A 21,573-nucleotide genomic window follows, 5' to 3' on the forward strand; every position below is an offset into this window, starting at 1 on the left:
AACAACAAAACACTTTATATAAAACAAAGAAACATGGACAGGTAAATCTCAAAGACCTACAAGGCATTTTGTGCTAAAATAAGGAATATACAGGCTTATACAAACTACATTGTTGTGCTCAACAGCAAAAGTTTAGCCATTGTGAATCGGAGTGACTTCTGTATTCCTTACACAGTGAGTACAATAACTACTGGGATTCATTCTTGCATTTAAATGCAGTTATCACTCTCAAAACTTGGTCATCACAGTAAGTAAACTGCCAGTAGGCAAGTAAAAGCTTGAGAATAGGAAATGAGAAATAAAGAGAAATTCAGGATGAAGCTGACATTTCTCACCATCCCAACAGCATGTCAAACAGAAGTCTCGTCCTCTTCAACAGATGTAACTGTTAATTAAATACACAAACATCTCAATATTCACTTGTTTTTTTTCCTGTGTTAATTGCAACAGTCATCTTTTAACTCTTTTAAAGCAAATGATTACAGTGGCTTCAAATAAATCAGTCAGACTTTTTACCTCTTATCCTGTAGCATCTGAAGATCAGCACGACTGTCACTAGCAGATATGGGCAAACTGCCAGTACAGAACTGAGTGTGTGGAGGACAGAGATCTGAGATTCTGAGTGAGACACTGAAAAAGAGACACAAATTAACTTTATTAAGCACTATATCCGAACGAGAGCATATGAAGAAATAAATCAGCTAACAGTTTCATTGACTCTCACCTCTGACTGAGATCCAGCTCTTGGGTGACTCTCCTCTCTCCGGGTGTTTGCAGTAGTAGAAACCCTCATGTGACTTTGAGACATTAGAGATGATCATCTCTGTAGTTTGCTTCTGGATCAGTGATCCATCTTTATAGAAATCAGCTCTGAGGTTTGGTGGGCTTGTATACGGATATAAACAGCGTAGAGTCAGAGTATCTCCTTCAGTCACAGGATGAACAGGACTCTCCAGAATAACACCAACTACATAACAGAGAAAACACAAACTTTATGTAAACAGAGTAGTTGACTGCACTGTATAGCTGTCACTGTTATGGTTAAATTCCCATTCCACTGCCCTTGTCTCAACTTTTTAAAAGCAGAAATGTGTTCTGTGTAAATGGCTCCCTAACCCCGCTTTGCTGGGCCAAAGTTGTACAGTGTGAAATAATGCCGTGTTAAAATGTTACGGTTAGATGCTTAGCAACAAACATCCAATCACGTGTCTCATTCATGTGCTTTAAACAGTCACAGAAACACAGCAACAGACCATTATGCCAGTTGCCTTAAACTGATATTGCAATTATCTTTACCTCCATTATAATCGTCTTCCATCAAACCTTTACTGGTAAGATACTGGTTTGCTTTATTCAGGCCATGCAGACTAGTCCTGAATTTTACGAAGCTAAAACAATAGTCTTTGTGTGCAAAGAAAACAAATGACGACTTTATTCAACAATTCTTCTCCTCCAAGTAACTGTCCTCCTCCATTATCGAAAGTATGCATGCGTGTGCATTTTTCTGCTCGTAAACAAGGTGCAGCGCATGCGTGTTCTCAACACTATCTCATGACCAATTCGTACGTATTTTACGAGGTGGCTAATTCGTACGAATTTGTACGATTTGTCTAAACTCCAGTGACGGATAGGTTTAGGGGCGGGGTTAGGTGTAGGTCATTTGTAGAAATTCATACGAATTGGCAACTCGTAAAATACGTACGATTTAGCAAAAATCATATGAATTTGTACGAGTGAGGTCGTACGAATTAGCCACCTCGTAAAATATGTACAAATTGCCATAAGATTGGGTTGGTGTTCTACGTCGGCAGCAATTATGAGTAATTAATGACAAAATTTTCATTTTTGGATTAACTAACCCTTTAAAGATAATTAATAGAGTATGTTTGTTCCCACCAAGCGTTGCACAAGTTAAGTTTATGTATGATGACGAAAGCACATTAGTGCTAGCCCTCCCGGAACACATAGGTAGAGATTGCAAAGGCAGAACAAACAGTCTAGTATTGTGACAGCTAGAAAAACACTGTTGTTGAACGTGATATAAAAACATTATATTCCCCCAACAATGCCATTTTTTCTTGTGTATCTAACACCAAAATGTTTTTTAGTTCATACCACAGCAACTTCTTGATTGCTCGCTGAGTGACTTAAGCACTAAAGAATTATGTAATTACTTTCTACACACTTAAAAATAAAGGTTCAAGAAGGGTGTTTTCGTAGTGATGCCACAGAAGAACAATTAAATAAAGAAACTTTTGTGCAATGGAAAGGTTCCCTTTCATAGGTTTACTTCAACGCTACAAAGCCGTTGCTATGTGAACACCAAATGACAAATGTCTGAAGCCCTTATACCATCACAGCATTTTATTGGCCAGTAGTACTTAGCACCGGCCCGAAAATACGTCACGTATGCTCATATCATGTACAGTATTTGTGCTGTTTTCGATATCTTAAAAACATATTAATGGCTGATTTATTCAGCAAAAGACTGGGCTACAATCATATGTAAGCAACATGAATGCACATATTTGTTTTTTTGAGAAAACAATGTTTATGTGTGGTTAGTGAAAAACTAAAATTTTTAAGTCACTGAAATGGTTCTAAAAAGCACTAAAAGTGTTTCTTTGGCTCGTAATTATAGGGGAATCATAATATAGGTATACAGCACCTATGCACTCAACTGTGTATGAATTATAGCCTATAAGGTTATTGTGTCATCCAACATCAGAATCTGATAGCCACACCCGCTCCAGTTTGTAATTAAAGCTGTGATAGTACATGAAGTGTACAACAGTACAAGTGAGCAACATTCCCACACTTATTTTTTTTTTAAAGTGCATCATCTGGGTATTTGATGTGCATTTTTTCTTTTTGGAATTTTCTGTGTGAACACACTAATTACACTATTTATGCTTTAAAAAAACTAATACTGGTGTCCTTAGCCTCAAAAAAAGATAAGGCCCCCTGCTTCCTGTACTAACCAGCTTTATGCACTGACTGTAAACTGCCTGTGAAATGAATAAATAAAGAAATATATACTCACTGTGTACAGTGATATTAACAAGATTATAGCTATCTCCAGATTCAGACTGACACCAGTACACTCCAGTGTCTTTTGGGACGGTGGAGCTGATTTTACATGTAGATCCTGTCTGTGATGCCCAGCGTGATAGTAAACAATCTTCCAGCTGCCCATGTTCTGTGTATCTTCTCACTGTCCATCCAGTAGAGTTGCTCTGGTCCTCACAGCTCAGAGAGAGAGAGACCAATGTGAAGTGTTGAGTTCTGCTTGGACTGATGATCAGAGAGACTCGAGGAGAAACACCTGAGAAGGAAATTACAGCTACAATTTAGAAATGTTTTAAATTTGTGCGTTCAAAAATGAAATAAATAAATAAAAATACTGACTGGCGAGCCATAGTGGTTGTGTGTTGCTGTAGATTGTTTTATAAGCAGGGTTTTCTCTCTCTGCTCTGCACACGTAAGCTCCTGTGTGTTTTAGAGCAGCTGAACTGACAGTGTAGTTTCCTCCAGCTCCTCTGCTGCTGTCTGAGAGCAGTTTATAACGATGACCGCTGTCTGTATAAAGTGAGAATGTGCAATTGTTACCGTAAAGATGTATTTCTAGGTATTCTGACCTTTAAAGTGAATGTAATTGCATATTAGGCTGAGCTAGGAGATATTAACATTTAAAGCAGAGACGGAAGTCATCCATAGTCATCAAAACATTGCTAAGTTTGTTTGAACATCCAGATCAGTCACGACAATTGTAAGAGTTTGGGGTAGAATGTTATTGATGTGTGGTTGACTCAATCACATTAAAGGGATAGTTTACATTAAAAATATTATGAAAAAAAAAAAACACGACACAAAATCCATGCACTTTCTTTTCTGCGGTGACAACAACAAGTTATAGCTTTCATCTGTCAATGTCATGACAACAAGAGATATTCATGCCATGTTTTTTAAATCAATTAGGAAAGAAGGGGGTGAGTGCGGGAGCACACTTTTTTTATTATTCATTCGAATTTTTGCCTTGATTTAAATAATCTTCTGATCCATCAGGTAATGCCTCAGTGTTTGTAAAGTTTTCAGTGGATAAAATAAACTTCTAGACGCAATTGTAAAGGATGACTGATGTGTCACAAGTTAGCCTCATCTCTTGTGGTTTTGGTTTATTTTTGGCTGCTTCACGTCATTTATAGAGAATAACCAAGTTAGGATTTTCATTAAATAATGTATTGTTTTTCACCAAACTATATCATGTACCCCAAGAACACCTGAAATATACAGCAGGAGTCGCATGGTACCATTCTCTGATTCATTTGCGTCTTTTTTCAAAAGCTTGATGCTGATCATACCCATTGCCATCATACAGTGTGGATGAGTGTGCACAGGTGGTCCGAAAAAGAAAGAAAGAATGCATACATGCATTTAAATGAAATTGGGTGAACTTTCCCTTTAAGCAGTAATTTGCTTGAATAAAACCAGTTCATTCAGATGTTAGCACATGAAGCACATTATAACTTATACCTGATGAAACAGTTACAGTGTACCAGCTGAATGTCCATCCAGTAGAGGAGCCGTAAACTTCACAGATCAGAGTCACTGGATCTCCTTCAGTCAACCACTTCTGTGGAGAAACACTTAAAACTGCTCTGAGATCTGGAATTGACAAATGACAAATAAAACCAATGACAAATAAAAACATGTTAAATAAGTGTGTGTTTATGAAGAGATGATCAAACGCACCTGATACTGCCAGTGTAACTGCATCACTGATGTTTGATGTTCGTGATCCTCCTCTCTCTGCTCCATAACAGGAGTATTTACCTGCATCAGACTCAGTAACATGACTGAATGTGTGTTCCTGTAGTTCACTGAAAACACTGGCTGAACCATCTTTATACCAGCTGTACTGCCAGCTAGTGACTCCTCCACCATCGATGTCACATCTGAGAGTGACTGTGTCTCCTCTGAATACATGTTGAGCAGGTTTAATGCTCACTTTGGGTTTAGTTATTTCTGTAAAATGACAACAATTCACAATGAAAATAATCTACTGTTTTTACTGCATGACTGCAGTTACTTAATTTTGGATTACAACGTTTTATTTCTACAGGAAAATGTGCTGCAGAAATATATCATGATTTCTGCATCATAAAATGCAGCAGCTTATTATTGACTCATCAACAAGGCTGTAAATGGCTAATGGTTGTGTAAACTGAGGACAAGTAAAAAGACTTAACACATTTTACAATGACTGATGATCGAGACAGAAACTGAAATCAACTTGTCCAATCTCAAGACTTCAGAGGTATGAACATATTTCTGAAGATTTTGTATTCACTGGAAATGTTTTTTGTTCCTTGTCACACCTCAGAACTGTCATGTGAGTAATTTGCCTTGAAAAAAAAAAGGTGTTTGTAATGCAACAAATGTAACACTCATTGTACAAAAGGCTACCTGGGAAGAAAAAGTAAAACTTTTATTTTGATATTAATCATTTACTTCCCATTAAGAGGCAATGTTATTATAGTTCATTGACTGTTGAGTACTGTTATAGTTCACTGCTTGCAGAGTCATTGTGTAATATAGAGATTTTATGTGCATATAGGTTTTTGCCTGCCTCATTTGGATATCCATAGGCAATTTGGTCTCCAAAATGTTAGTACATGACTTCAAAATATGGGCTTGTCCAAATAACCACACTTGTGGTCTTTTCACTTGACCAGTTGTCTACTTATGACATTTTTTCCTGTGTTTGGTCTAAGTTTTCAAGTGGGCGTGAATACCACAAGTCTGTGTAGAACTTTTCATTACTTTATGGGTCACACTTATTGAAACACAACTGTTTACAAAGCTTTGTTTTGATTTTCAATGCTTTGGATTTAAAAATAAACTTACGTCTGTTCTATTACAGATGACAATTTAGCAATTGTGGTGCTTCAAATCAAGTGATAAAAATCAGTTGCAAATGTTGCACAAAGTGATGAACCGATGGTGCAATTGTGCAATACTTTATGTTTTAATATAATAAATTCTATGTAATAATTCATTATTATTAACATTTAACTTACACTGGAAAGTTTTCTGCTACCTCTCGCGAGATCTCGGCAAAAGTCTCATGATTTATTTCCAGAACATGATGCATGCTGCGTTAAGGGCACTGCGCTTTGGCGTTCACATAAATCCACAAGTCGTTCTTTTAGGTTAGGCTATTTCATTCAAGTCGAAGCAATTATGCTGTCTAGCATTCTTTTACGTTACTGAACATAGCAAATAAATTGGTTGCAAAACGGTATCCACTCACATGTTTTACTTTTAGTCTTCTTGTTACGGTCAAAATAATAATAATAATAATAATAATAATAATAATAATAATATTAATAATAGCCTATAATAATACACATTACTATATGCAATAGCCCCATGATCACTAGATTTTATACACTATAACGATTTTGTAAATGGTGATCAGCAACTAAATACTGATAATGTGGAAGTTACAGTCTTTTGCCTGGGTGCGACTTATCACTTTTTGCAGACAATGCAAAGGCAGAGTACATTAACTTAAAAATAGCGGTAAAAATCAAGTTTGAGCTCACAATTTTTTAATGTAGATAATTTGCATTACTAAATCATCTAATTGCCAAATTTCCAGTGTCCTACCTATAATTAATTTGGCTAAACAAGTAAAAAACTTTAAAGTAATTTTTCTCAGTTTCACACTCTAGCGAGCTAAGGTCTCTTGCTTTTGTAGTGCAGAATGCACTCCTTTGTGCTGCAAACAAGGGCAATGCACGAGACTCACACCAGTGCTCATATTGCAGAGGTTATGCAGAAGGCTACGGAGGAATGGAAGCTGACTGAAAAAGACCTGACTGTACTGACAATGCGTTGAATATGGCTGTAGCTTTTGAGCTGTTTGAATAATAACACGTGTTTTTCGCACATAATTAACCTGGTGTCATAGTGTGCTTTAAAACTGCCAGCCATCACTCGACTGCTTGTCAAAGTTCTTTGCAGAACTTCCAGAGAAGCACCGCAAGTGGCGGTTCTACATTGAATTACTCCCGGCGAGACCCCTCTGAGCGCCCCCATTCGAGAAATTTTTTTTTTAGGTTTTCTTGCTAAAAAATTTGGCACAAACAGTTTTACTATAACAATATAAGTGTAAGACAAGCTTATATTTCTCAATTGCACAAATCCTTCAACATGAAAAACACAATTCTGCACAAAACAGTATAAGTTATCAGAACTTAAATAAATATACTCTATATACATAATAAACACTCTGTGTTTATTTGCCACTCGACAATCAACAGATTTCCCATCCCCCAACACTGTCACTCACGACCAGAAGTCAAGACTAAACCACAAAGTGAAAATAGCAGTATTCTTTAGTGATATGTTATTTACACAGTGCAAATAGCTTTAGATTCTATTTATTCTATGTTAAAATAAAATAAAAACATGGCGAAAAACATTATTAGAGAAAAACATTACTTATTGCAAAAATAGTGGTAATTATCTGCACTTCTGCATTGTAATACATTATAAAATAGTATGCAATAACTTATTGAGTGTAATTTTTAAATTTTATTTCTAATTATTAAATGGATGCCACCTTATTGGGACAAAAGCCCTCTCTACACCTACCCTAACCCTACCCGATACTTTATGTTCAACTCTTTGATTATTTCCTTCATTTTTATAAAAAAATAAATGCTTTTCTGATGTGATGTGATTTGAAATTTAAAAAGGGAGAAAAAAAGTTCGCCAAAAGGCAGAATCGAATCCTGGTCGATCGTGTCGAAAGAAGTGTAACGCAAATTTTACCATCTGCACCACTGAATCTGACAGCTAGTAACCGTCTTTTGCATATTTGACTATCCCAATCATACATTTGTGGGTGGAGTTAATCTAAATAGCCTCTGCCAGCAACATAGCTATTTGCACTTAAATAGACCCCAGATAGCAAGCACACTCGGGCCGATTCTGGCTGAAATGCGGCACTGTCGGCTCAGTCACGACGTCGGTAAGAAGATAATGGGCCAGAGCCGCACCGACTCTACAAAACACTTCTGGCTGACAGACTGCTTTTTCTCTCTGGGCCGATCTCGGCTGAAAGCTGTTGTACGTGCGGCAATTCCGCACTCGGTGTAGTTGTGTGTATTTACCATTGGCCCGAGTTGGTTTTGTCTCCGGCGGCCGCTGCTAGAATGAAAGCCGCCTGAGAGAAAGATTTGGCGGTTAATCCTGAGGAGATTTCGGCGGGCACAGTTCTCAAGAGGAATTATCTTCAGCTGCAAACTGGTAAATTAAGTTATTTAATGATCAATCTAGTGTTGTTTGATGTTTAAATGCCACGAAGAGTATAGGTTTTAGATGGTTTCTGTTAGGGTTGCGATGATAATAGCATCAGAAAAACCGTTCGGTCCCGGATTGAGTGTTGATGATAGGCCTAACTGTCAGGCGCGGTCTCTTTAGGAAAACAATATGTAATTTTTTAATATGAAAAACCGATGAGTTGTATCCAGTGCACGATAATGTTAGGTAATTAAATTTTAATGAGTTAAATTCTATTTTGTTTGCTAGAATTCATTCGATTCGTCTTTTTCAACGAGTGATTGTTATTGAATCATAGGAGTCGGACTGCGCTGGAGGCGCCATAAACATCTATACGAGTGACTCTCTGATTCGATTCACTTAACCATTCAAATGAGTCATTTGTTTGTGAATCAAACTGAGCACGCTGTTGTAGCATTACACCTGCTAAGACAATTCAATATGTGCAATCTGAATTTAATAATAATATTTATTTTGTGGTAACACTGCCGTGTGGGAAGCTCTGACAGAGAAAAACACTATAGACACGTAAGAGAGAGCTGTAAAATGTAAGTGCATCATCTTTTGTTCTTCAATAGAGGCCTAATCTGTCTGCTGCACTTGAGCAGGTTCAGTTTTTAGAGTGAATGAAAACTTTTGAAGCATAGATATGCCGTGTGATGTGATTTAAAATCATACTTAGTTTACTGTGGTGGGGATTATTATGAGCAAACAAATTTATATATAGTGTTCAGATTAAATTTTTATGTAATCTGACATTTTTTTTTTATTTTTTTTTTTTTACAGAAATTCTGAGCTGCTGCATGAACATTCATCAAACTTATAAGGTGCGAATTCTGGGTCTGGTTCTAATGATTGTAAAAAAACTGTAATGCTTAAGATTAAATAATTACCTTACAATTATATATTTATACATATTTCAAGGCTGCAATTTGGAAAAACTTTCAAGCCAATGCTGCTGAAATAGAGGTCAAGGGACTGAAGAGGTGGCTCCAGCTGATCAAAAGGGTGGACTTCAGGAGGCAGACACACTCTGTGAGTTTAAAAGACCCATCTCTTTAACCTTCCATACACATGACACACAATAACATTTCTATAATTCAAATCTCTTAAAGGATCTTTATGCTGCACCAATTAGGGTAAGCAGCAACACTTCCTATAATGTCTAATGTACTTGTTAATTTGTAAGAAGAATGACATCAATGCTTATATTAGTTGCTTATATACTGTCTCACCCTTATCCCTAGGTTACAGTAATCAGCTGATCCAGCCGTATCCAGACCAGACGGTGGACCTGCACCCAGGAACGACCACAACACATCCCTGACTGTCAGCGGAGACCGTGTCAGCTGGATGACAGATCCTCTGTGAAGACCTCATTGATGGCCCCAGCACAGATCCTCAGCAAAGACTACGAGAATCAGACAAGCCCTCTGCACAGACCCTTTTTACCAGCTTCACCTGCTAGCGTGATATTACTTCATGCAGAAGAAGTTGGATGAAATATTCTGAATGATATCAATCCACAATCTGACTTGTGATGCAGCCTGGAATAATCGCACCACATTCACTCGTTTGGCCAGACGAGACTGTTTCCTGACTGAGCCGGGTCTTGTTTGGGTTCCTTGTCACTGTTGCCTTTTGTCTTGCTTGGTTGAAGACACCTAATATTCAGCAATATTACTGACTTGACTGCACTGACGCCATTTGATAAGAACTGAACTGAATTATGACACATAATGTTTTATATATGAAGAGTTTATTTGCAAAACAGATAACTCCGTTTTAAATATTTTTAAAAATCATGTTTTTGTTATCGTGTTTTTGTTTTGTGTTAGTTAGCAAGTATTTATTAGTTATTCTTTACCTAATCAAAATAACCTGAATGCAGTTTGATTGAGATTAATTGGAATGCACAATGAAAAACATGATTTTTAAAATTGTTAAAACAAAGTTATCTGTTTCTGCAAATGAACTCTTCATATATAAAATATACAGTAAATTTAATTTAGTTGTTACTTTGTGGTTTAAAAAGTGTGAATGTTTATACTGTAGTGCATTTGTTTATATATATTTATATTAAAGTATTTGGTAATTTTATAATTAAAGCCTTTTTAATGTTTTTAAATGGTTGTATTTGTGTTTCACTGCTGAATTACATTTAGTAGTTTCTGGGCCACATTCGGCCCGGGGACCAAGCCGAATCTCAGCCAGATCTGGCTTAAAGTGTCTGGGCCAGACCTGGGCCACATAAAATAATAGAAGTCACTCTACAGTATGCAGTATGTCAATAAATAAGAGTCATTTTACAGGGCGTGGGCCGCATCTGGGCCAGAGGAAATTGTTTGAGTCGGTTTTCAGTGTGTGTGCCAGTTTCGGGCCGGGGACCCAGCCAGAACTGGGCCAGAAGCTAAGCAAGGTTGTGGCCCAGAGATGGGCCAGACAAATTTTGCTATCTGGGACACTCCGATTTTTTTTTTTTTTTATATTCCCAACAATTAAACAGTTGCCCACATGAAAAAAACACTTCCCGCGCCCCTGGGTGTGACTGACTTTAGCCCACTTGTCCCACTAATTTGGGAGAGGTGAACTGTCCCCCGCGGCCGCACCCCCCTCCCCTTTCCACTTCTCACACAGCTTCTGTGCTCGGTACCTTCTCAACAAGCAGGGGCGCCAATTTGCCAATTCCCGCACAGTTATATGATAGATAATATGATAGATAATAGAAAACCGCTTAGCGTCGCAGATGATTTTTTTTTTTCCAAGTGCTTGTGCCGCCCCCCACGTGTCATGAAAAAATGCCGCCCCGGGCGGCTGCCCCGTTCGCCCATGCCTAAAACCGCCACTGAGCACCGCGGATGTAGCTACTGAAGAGAAACCAGAAAATGCTGCAGCTTCCACAACAACCTTCAAGATGCTTTCCAGGTTTCTCGAGCAGCAGCCTGCTATCTGCACTACCCTCTTGTCTCCTGAGGTACAAACATGCTGCTATGATCTATTTCCGTTCTATGCCATTTCCAAAGGGAATCGGCACAAAAGATATGATACGTTAAACAGTTTAATGTATCATATCTTTTGTGTTTAACTTAAACTATACGTTAAACTTGCAGTGTAATGGTTTACTTTTCGTTTGTCAGGATACAACACAAATCAGAAATCAAACTTAAGAACTATTTACACTTCTTCAAGCTTCAAATTAAATATGGTTTCAAAGAACAGCCAAAAGACTGTCTAACACCAAGCCCCTTCCTTTTTCTTACAGTTCAAACTACCAACGGTTGCTTACTCATAGGTTTTGTGTCGAAATTGACCTATGAAAAGTGATGCATGCAATACAAATATAACAAAATATGCAAACTGTACATCAAATAACAAAATAACAATCACTCTTGATATAGAGAATATAACAATAATATAGAACAAATATTGCAAAATATTTGCTGATAAAGTATTAAAAATCTGATTTCTTTCTATATCACATATTTTATTTTAATGAAGAGGTTGTTAATGAAGCCTAATATGAAGTTATGATTTCTAAGTAAAGCTTAGCTGTGTTGAATTTTAATGAATGTGCCTGGCATATAAAAATGTAAATTGGTCATTAAATTTGATATATAAGCTTTAATGCAAGAATAGCAACATAGCACCAAGATTAAAAATCACATTCGTTCATAAAATCTAAATCATGGTTTTAACCCTTTAACGCGTACGATCACACTGGTGTGATCAGTCTTGGCTGGTCCCTGGAGCGTACGATCACACTGGTGTGATTAGAACTTTCAGTGAGTCACGTCATCAACTGCTGAAATTCAAATCTGCTTTCTGGCGCGGAGCCAGATCAGACGCTCATCACCCGGTATAGATGAACTAACACGATCATTATAAACGTGTTTAAACAACCAAACACATTTACTTGCACATATTTCAGAATCGGAATATCAGATATTTAATAATATAGCGAGTATGTTTGTGAATATTAATAATAAAAAAAGGAAAAACGAAATAAAAGCAATCCATGTGTCATACAGCGCTATTAGGGCTGCGGTGTGTCACATGACAAGCATGACGCGTCACCATGGAAACAATAAGGCTATAAGTTCTAAAATAACGGTCGCCTAAAAAAACTCACGCCTGGGGCTCAGCTAGAATATTTTAAACTCACGTGCGAAAGGGTTAATGAAAGTTGTATTCTGCCCAGTTTTGTCATTAAAGGCAAGGAAGAATGCTGAAGTGAGAACTGCTGATGATGAAGGAAATGATGAGCAGAGGGGCTGCTGAATTTCCTGACAATAGTGATAATGGGAACCATTGTTCACACATCCAGGAAGAGGAAATCTGCTCTTGCTGAACTTCTTGATTTTAGTTCCAACCCTGCTCCAACACACATACCATGTAGTTTTCAAATATGCCCGAAGGACTTGATTAGCTGGATCAGTTGTGTTTAATTAGGGTTAAATCTAAATCTAAACTGAGTTTGACTTCCCTGGTCTAGATGTGGCGTAATACAGCGTGACATAACAACTGTCACGTTGTCACGATTCGACTGGAAGGAACAATCTTTATTCATCCAAATAAAGACAAACAGACAGGCAGGAACTCACACGTAGCATGGGGAACAGACGTATAACACCGGACGCTGGAGATAGGGAAACACAGGGCTTAAGTGCTGGGAGTAAATTAGATAACTAACAGAACACAGCTGAAACCAAGTAAATAATCAAACATGGGAGAAAACTGGGTCAAGGGAAAGTCACATGGGGAGAAAAACACAAGACACAGGAACACAGGACTGACATTTACTCCCGGAAGGCGCGTCCCGCGCCGTACAACATCCAACTGGGAGAGGGAGGGAGGGCGCTCTGGAGGCCTATAGGGACAGGGTGACAGGACAGAAGGCCTCCAGGGTGGTGCCCATTCCGGGACCTACTGCGGAGCAGGGAACTCGGGAGGCCACGGCAGATCCGGGAACTCGGGGGGCCATGGCGGATCAGAAGACTCGGCAGGCCATGGTGGATCTGGAGACTCGGGAGGCCATGGCAGATCTGCCTGCGAGGCCGTGGCCGTGGCCCTGGCCCTGGCCCCTGCCCCAGCCTCTACGACTGAAGCCCTACTATCTGGGGCTCTGGGGCTGGAGCCGACACTGGAGCGAGCTCTGGGGCTGGAGCCGATTCAGAGGCGAGGATGAATCCTCATCCTGCTCAGTTGGTTGGGGGTGAATTAGGCGGCCGGTTGGCTTGAGCCAGCACCGGCCAGCGGGCTTGAATCAGTGGCAGATGGTGGGCTTGACTGGGGAATGACTGACAGGTTTGACTGGGGAGCAGCTGACGGGCTGGACGGCGGGCTGGTTCTGGATTGGGGCTGGACACTCTCCAGACACCGGAGGATCCCTTCCCTCCAGCTCAGTCCTGTGGTGTCTGGGAGGTCCACGAGGCGATAGTAATTGGCCTCGATCCAGAACAAGGAGTTGAGCGTTGCATCATCCAACACTGTACACACGACAAGCCTGCAGAACTCTCGCACATACTCCACCAGAAACCGTGGTGGTTTCCATAGCCGCGGAGAGGGAAAAAATGGGAAAACAAAAAAACGGACACAAAACAGAAACAAAATGGGAGGAAGGGACGCCACTTAACACTTTTCAGTTTTGGTCCGGTGTTCTGTCACGATTCGGCTGCTGCTATTGTGTAGGAACGAGGGAGCGAAGAGACGTCGGTGAAGTTTACAAGGAACAATCTTTATTCATCCAACTAAAGACAAACAGACAGCCAGGAATTCACATGTAGCACGGGGAACAGACGTATAACACCGGAATGTTGGAGACAGGGGCTGTATCCGAAATCGCCCCCTATACCCTCAAATAGTGAACTATTTGAGGGGACAGCCATTTTAAGTGGTGTTCGAAACCATAGTGGACGTTCTCGAGTGCACTCATTCAATCCCACAATGCACCGCAAAAACGAGTGTACAACCGATGTACACTCAACGGCTAGAGATAACCCATAATGCACTGTGAGAGTCGCGCGCCGAATGAATTCCCGCGTCTCGCCAGAGGATGGCGCCCGCAGCATCCATTCATAATTTTAGAAGCGATCGTCCACGACGTAATACAACGCAGGTACAAATTAATTGTAAATTGACTATTAGGGTTTATACATAATTTCCATAACAGAGTTCAAGATAAATCCTTCAATCTTACTACTGGAGCTGCCCGTTTCAAATTATTATTAAACAGCAAGCAAATATGCAAAAGCGGCAGTCCTTCCAGGTGCACTCAGTGTCCGAATTCACTCACTCGTTTCATTCACTCCTTCAAGTGAACTGTATGAGTGGACTAATGTAGGGAATAGTGAATGAGGGTGTAGGGGGCGATTTCGGATAAAGCCAGGGAAACACAGGGCTTAAGTGCTGGGAGTAAATTAGATAATTAACAGAACACAGCTGAAACCAAAGAAATAATCAAACACGGGAGAAAACTGGGTCAAGGGAAAGTCTCATGGGGAGAAAAACACAAGACACAGGAACACAGGACTGACACACGTCCAGTGTAGACATGGCATGAGCTATAATAATACCTGTTTCTATGAGTTAGAAAAAGATTTAAAAAAAATAATAGAATAATAATTACTACTACTACTATTGAATAACCCATTCAAACCTTTAAATTATTTGTTTCTTGCTATTTTATTGCTACAAATATTGGAATCTTTGAAGGATTTTTATTTATTTATTTTTTTGTCATGCTCTTTTGTGTCAGTCCCTTAATTTGCCCACCGACTGTCAAACGGACATCTGGCATAAATAAAATTAATTGATTTTATTCAAAAATAAATAAATAAATCACCCTAAATTAAGGGTAAGATCAGGTAGAAGGTTTTTTTTTTTTTTTTAACAACTTTTTACAGAGTTGTAATGTTCGTCTTAACATGTAGGCCTATATGAAGAATCAGTCACAGAGATGTGAAATGCTGATGTTTTGAATAAAATAATATATATATATTTTTTTATCCTTAGGGATTTTTTTATTTTCTTTGTTTATTTAGTTGGTCATCTGCAATCAAAAAATATAAAAATAAAAAAGAGCAATAAAAATGCATATACCGACCAAAATAAATTAACTGAACTACCCGCACTGTGGCGTGCTTTCACCACCATATTCTTAAACTGCATCACTTTGCTCGGCGGGAACTGTTTCAAGACCAGTTAACTAATTAACCAAATTAACTAATGCCTAAAACTGTATTTGTTTGTTTTTTATTTATTTATTATTTTTATTAAAGTATATCATTTTAATAGACTAGAGAGAAAAGTACAGACACTGTAATCATTAAACATTTGAAAATTATTGATTGAAATAATCAACTCACAACAGGTAAAAAAAAAAACAAACAAACAAAAAAAAAACTTTAAATAAGAAAACATTTGATTAGAAAAGTCACAGTTCCTCACTGCTCTTCCGTGTTTTTGTCAACCCTGTCTTGTGGATCATAATGGATGTTTTCTTTGGTTACAGTTTTTTACAATCATTTTTGCACTAATAACAGAAGCTTCATGTCATTTTTCAAAACTCTAGACACAAAACTCAAAACGTCATATCTTTAAAGAAGCCTTGAATTTGAAGAAGCATTGGTTCAAAATACTAATTTATTATGAAATATCATAGGAACATTACTTTAGATCACCCACACACAAGATACCCATAGTTTCACTATTTAGTTGTTAGTACAATCATTAAATATAGTTGTTCAAAACACAGGATGCAGCTTTCATTATGGTTCTACACATTCATGCATCATTGTAATAGACTAGAGAGAAAAGTACAGACACTGGAATCATTGAAGGGGGTCATATGACGTTGCTAAAAAGAACATTATTTTGCGTATTTGGTGTAGTGCAATGTGTTTATGCGGTTTAAGGTTAAAAAAACACATTATTTTTCACATACTGTACATTATTGTTGCTCCTCTATGCCCCGCCTTTCTGAAACTTCATCTTTTTTACAAAGCTCATCGTTCTGAGAAGAAAGGCGTGCTCTGATTGGCCAGCTATCCAGTGCATTGTGATTGGCTGAATACCTCAAGCGTGAGACGGAAATGTTACGCCCCTTACCGTATTGTGATGCCGTGTCCCGGCGCGACGACACAAAAACAAAAAAAACCATTACAAACGAGGCATTTGTTGCATCCAGTGGGGACATAATGACTGATTATAATGACTTATACTGTATTTTCATTACCATGTCTGATCGGAGAAACGACAAACAACAAGCACTACTCTACACTCTACACTTGCGTTTGAATCGTCAGTGGCAAATTCTTTAAATATGAAAACATACTTACAGGCTGTGAGTCAGAAGCGCCAGACTGTCCTTGCAAAGTTGAAATTGCCCCACTTTATAGAAACAGCCTTTATGCATAGCTGGCAAGCCCTCCCAGGTTCAGGAAATAGTCCTCCGTAAAATGTGCTGCACACATCTGAATATTTGGGTTGAACTGTTCTGGAACAGTGTTGTGAATACAACTTAACCACTGATTTCTAGTTGTGTCCTCTTTTGGAAGCCCAAACAAAGTAGTTTCGCTTTCACAACGAAACACAGCATCTCCAGGACACGGCGCCGGAGGCAGCAACAACACTACAGCAAGAATAAAAGTCCCAACCTCTTTCTTTGCGTATACATTTGGGCGGTGTTTTGCAAATCTCCCCATACCGTGACGTAGACATGTGGGGGCGTGTTTGAATGAGCCGTTTTAGGGGGGCGTGTTCGAGTCTTAACTTTTATAAAGAACAGCAGTAGTTCTTTGGTAGTTGTTAGTACAATCATTAAATATAGTTGTTCAAAACACATGATGGAGCTTTCATTATGGTTCTACACATTCATGCACCATTGTAATAGACTAGAGAGAAAAGTACAGACACTGGAATCATTACACAAAATTTGAAAATTATAGATTTTTCAAAAAACTTTAAATAAGAAAAAATTAGATAAGAAAAAAAGATATTTTTCTTTACAATCATTTTTACACTAATAACAGAACCTTCATGTAATTTTTCAAAACTCTAGACACAAAACTCAAAACAGTCATTATTTGTAACACAGGCTGTCCAGTGGTCAAAACTTTGCATATTGCGTTCATATCTTTAAAGAAGCCTTGCATTTGCAGAAGCATTGGTTCAAAATACTAATTTATTATGAAATATCATAAGAACATATATATATATATATATATATATATATATATATATATATATATATATATATATATATATATATATATATATTGTGACGCGTGTCCCGGGACCTTATCAGCGTCGCCCTGGAAACGGAGGAGAAGCACCTGCACGCCATTAACGCGGGCTGGCGGCCACACCTGAACCTCATTACGAGGCAGACATATAAGCCACCAAGAGGCGCATTTGAGGGAGACATGACTCCAGTGAAGCATCACTCACTTTTCTCTCCTTCTCTCCTCAGAGAGCAGCGTTTAGCCGGCCAGCCCGAAGCACCTGCACCGCACGGACACCGGACACTGGGCACTAACGCACTCGGAGCACTGAAAAGAAGTTGATCCTGGAGCACGAAGACACAGCACCTGAATTCTACGGCACGCCACTCATTTCACTCAATAAAACGCACCCTTCGGGGCATTTATTGCACTCATCCTGTCGTGTGATTCTTCCGCCCGTTACACTGGTGGAGAATGCGGGCATAACACGTGGAAGAATCACCGACAAGCACTTTTTTTTCCCCCGCCGATAACGCACCCCTCTCTCTTTTCTTTGTGGATTCACATTCAGGTGGCGTCGACTCCCCAGCCATGGAAGAGCTGCTGAAGCATCTGACAGAAGTGAGCATTCGCCAACAGCAGATCGTGGAGCATATGGCTGCCCGTCAGGGAGAGGTAGAGCGCGAAATTGCCGCCCTCCGGACCGCCTCCGCCCAGCGGGTTCCGCTGCCCGACCCCCGCGCCCGAGCGCCAGCGTTAATACCGAAGATGACGGCCCACGACGACGTGGAGAGTTTCCTGCTCATGTTCGAGACCACCGCGAGTCAAGAAGGCTGGTCGCGGGACGAGTGGGCGCGCGCGCTGGCGCCGCTGTTGACCGGCGAGCCCCAACGAGCCTACTTCGCGATGCCACCGGAGCTGAGGGATTCGTATGAAGATCTCAAAAAGGAAATCTTGTCCCGGGTAGGACTCTCCCCCATCGCGGCCGCCCAGCTGGTGCACGAATGGGAATATTCCAGCCGGTTGCCAGCCCGCGCCCAAGCTGCCGATCTGTCTCGTCTCGCGCGCCATTGGCTGTTGGCAGGAGACCCCAGCGCCGCCCAAGTGGCTGATCGGGTAGTCGTGGACCGTTTGCTTCGGGCGCTTCCGCGCCCCATCCGTCAGGCCGCCGGCATGCGGAACCCGCTCACCGTGGGAGAGTTGGTGGACGCCATTGAACTGGCGGAGGCGGCCCAGCATCGCGAGGCTGGGGAGCGAGCGCCACCGATTCCCCGAAGGGTGCCCCAGGAGCGACGCTCGCCGGAGGGTACCTTCAGGCCAGTAGGCAGGCCGGCGGCTCCCGTGCCCCAGGATGAACCGATGCCCACAGAGCCTCCCACCACACCACGCCGGGCATGGCTGGCGGGTTGTATACTGCATCAAGAGCCCCCCCTTGCAGCCCCGAAGGTAGACGTGGAGGTCAATGGGCGTCCCTATCGGGCCCTCCTGGACTCCGGCAGTGCGGTCAGCCTGGTCCAGTCGTCGGTGGTTTCCCCACGGCCAGGATCCAGGGCCGTTCTCCCGATCACCTGCGTCCCGCGGCGACACGCGCCAAGTCCCGCAAGGCAGCGTCACCATTGCCGCCGCCCCAGGTGCTTGGCCCGTAGAAGTGGGCCTGATGAAGGACCTTCCCGTCCCAGTCCTCCTGGGGAGAAACTGGCCAGGCTTTGACCGCCTGCTCACCATGGCCGCCCAACCCGCCAGCCCGCCGAGCCGCCGAACCCGGAGGCACAGCCGACGCCCCGACGACGCCCGTCCTGCTGGCCTCGGACAGTCCTCGAGACGGTGAGTCCCCTCCCAGTCTGCTAACCTCTTCTTTGATCTGTTTCAACAGGTTAGAGGAGGCGGACCTTCGCCAAGGAACAACTCGGGACGATCGGCTGAAACACTGCTGGACTCAAGTGAGGGTGACCCGAAGGAAGGATGTCCAACCCCACCACACCCGGTCCCCACTTCATCGTCCAAAATGGCCTGCTCTACTGTGTCGCTCCGCGAAGGGGGGAGGAGAAACAGCTGCTGGTTGTACCCCGGACCAAGACGGAAACGGTGATGGAGCTTGCGCACTCCCATCCAATGGCCGGCCATCTAGGAGCCCATAACACCATCCAAAGGATCCGCGACCGCTTCCACTGGCCCGGCTTGGATGCGGAGGTGAAGCGATTCTGCCGCGCCTGCCCCACATGCCAGCGGACCTCACCCAGCACCCCTCCCCCCAGCCCGTTGATTCCTTTACCCATCATCGAGGTACCCTTCGAGCGGATAGGCATGGATCTGGTGGGCCCGCTGCCGAAGTCCGCCCGGGGTCACGAACACATCCTGGTCATCGTGGATTATGCCACCCGCTACCCTGAAGCCATCCCCCTGCGGAAAGCCACGTCAAAGGCCATCGCCCAGGAGTTGTTCCTGCTGTGTAGTCGGGTCGGCATCCCAGCGGAGATACTGACCGACCAAGGTACGCCGTTCATGTCCCGGACCATGGCAGACCTCTGTCGCCTCCTACAGGTCAAACAGCTCCGCACCTCCGTGTATCACCCGCAGACCGATGGGCTGGTGGAACGGTTCAACCAGACCCTGAAGCGGATGCTCCGTCGAGTGGCCGCGGAGGACAAACGCGACTGGGACCGGATGCTCCCGTATGTCCTGTTCGGGATCCGGGAGGTGCCCCAAGCATCCACCGGCTTCACTCCCTTTGAGCTCCTGTTTGGACGTCAGCCCCGCGGATTACTCGACGTCGCCAAAGAGGCCTGGGAGCAACAGCCGGCCGCCCATCGGTCCACTATCGAACACGTCCGGGAAATGAGGGAAAGGGTCGACAGAGTTATGCCCATCGTTCGGGAGCACCTCACGCGCGCGCAACAGGCCCAACAACGCCACTATGACCGGGCAGCCCAACCACGGGAGTTCCAACCTGGAGACCTCGTCCTGGTCCTAGTCCCAACCGCGGCCTGCAAATTCCTAGCAAAGTGGCAGGGGCCGTACACGGTGACGGAGAAGGTGGGGCCCGTCACCTACAAAGTACGCCAACCCGGACGACGGAAGGAGGAGCAGATCTACCACATAAATCTCCTGAAACGGTGGGTCGGGACCAGGACCCAGTTCGCCGCCCTGGCCACCTCCTCTCCCGTGGTTGTAGATGTCAACCCCCACCTCTCGGCTGCCCAAAAGAACGAGTTGCAACACCTGGTCGGTCAGTTCCCCGATGTGTTCTCCCCACTCCCCGGGCGGACCCATGTCATCCACCATGACGTCCGGACGCCACCAGGAACCATCGTTCGGCAGCGGCCCTACCGAGTGCCAGAGGCCCGGCGACACGCCATCGAAGAGGAAGTGCAGGAGATGTTGAAGTTGGGGGTAATCGAGCCCTCGCGCAGCCCATGGTCCAGCCCCATCGTCATGGTCCCAAAACCGGATGGCACCCTCCGCTTTTGCAATGACTTCCGCCGCTTGAACGAGGTCTCCGGTCGATGGATACCCCATGCCGCGGGTAGACGAGCTGTTGGATCGGCTGGGAGAGCCCGATATATATCCACTCTGGACCTCACGAAGGGCTATTGGCAGGTGCCCTGTCCGAGGATGCGAAGCAGAAGACCGCCTTCTCCACCCCAGTGGGCACTGGCAATATCGGGTTCTCCCTTTGGCCTGCACGGGCTCCCGCCACCTTCCAGCGACTCATGGACATCCTGCTGAGGCCCCACCAGCCCCTCGCGCGGCCTACCTGGATGATGTCGTCATCCATTCGGAGACCTGGGAGGACCACCTAGAGCGGCTGCGGAGGGTGCTCGTGGAGCTGCGCAGGGCCGGGCTGACCGCCAATCCCCGAAAATGTCACCTGGCCCTCGACGAAGCAAAGTACCTGGGGTTCCGGGTGGGCCGAGGACTCATAAAACCCCAGGAGAACAAGGTGGCAGCTATTCTCTCGGCCCCACGGCCCACCTCCAAAACCCAGGTACGGGCCTTTTTG

At 42.7% G+C, this 21,573-nt stretch overlaps 1 protein-coding gene across 1 annotated transcript; it reads right to left on the reverse strand.

Annotated features, from left to right (window-relative positions):
• LOC131534909 (Fc receptor-like protein 5) lies at positions 1-8,186 on the reverse strand. Its single transcript, XM_058768030.1, has 8 exons — positions 8,144-8,186; positions 4,753-5,025; positions 4,534-4,665; positions 3,409-3,579; positions 3,044-3,325; positions 725-967; positions 517-630; positions 1-385 (listed from the first exon to the last, which is right to left on the reverse strand). The coding sequence occupies exons 1-8, from the start codon at positions 8,184-8,186 to the stop codon at positions 351-353; spliced, it is 1,293 nt and encodes a 430-aa protein (XP_058624013.1). The 3' UTR covers positions 1-350.
• Positions 8,187-21,573: the final 13,387 nt, after the last annotated feature.

Source organism: Onychostoma macrolepis, chromosome 03 (assembly GCF_012432095.1).
Source record: "Onychostoma macrolepis isolate SWU-2019 chromosome 03, ASM1243209v1, whole genome shotgun sequence".
Taxonomy (NCBI): Eukaryota; Metazoa; Chordata; class Actinopteri; order Cypriniformes; family Cyprinidae; genus Onychostoma; species Onychostoma macrolepis.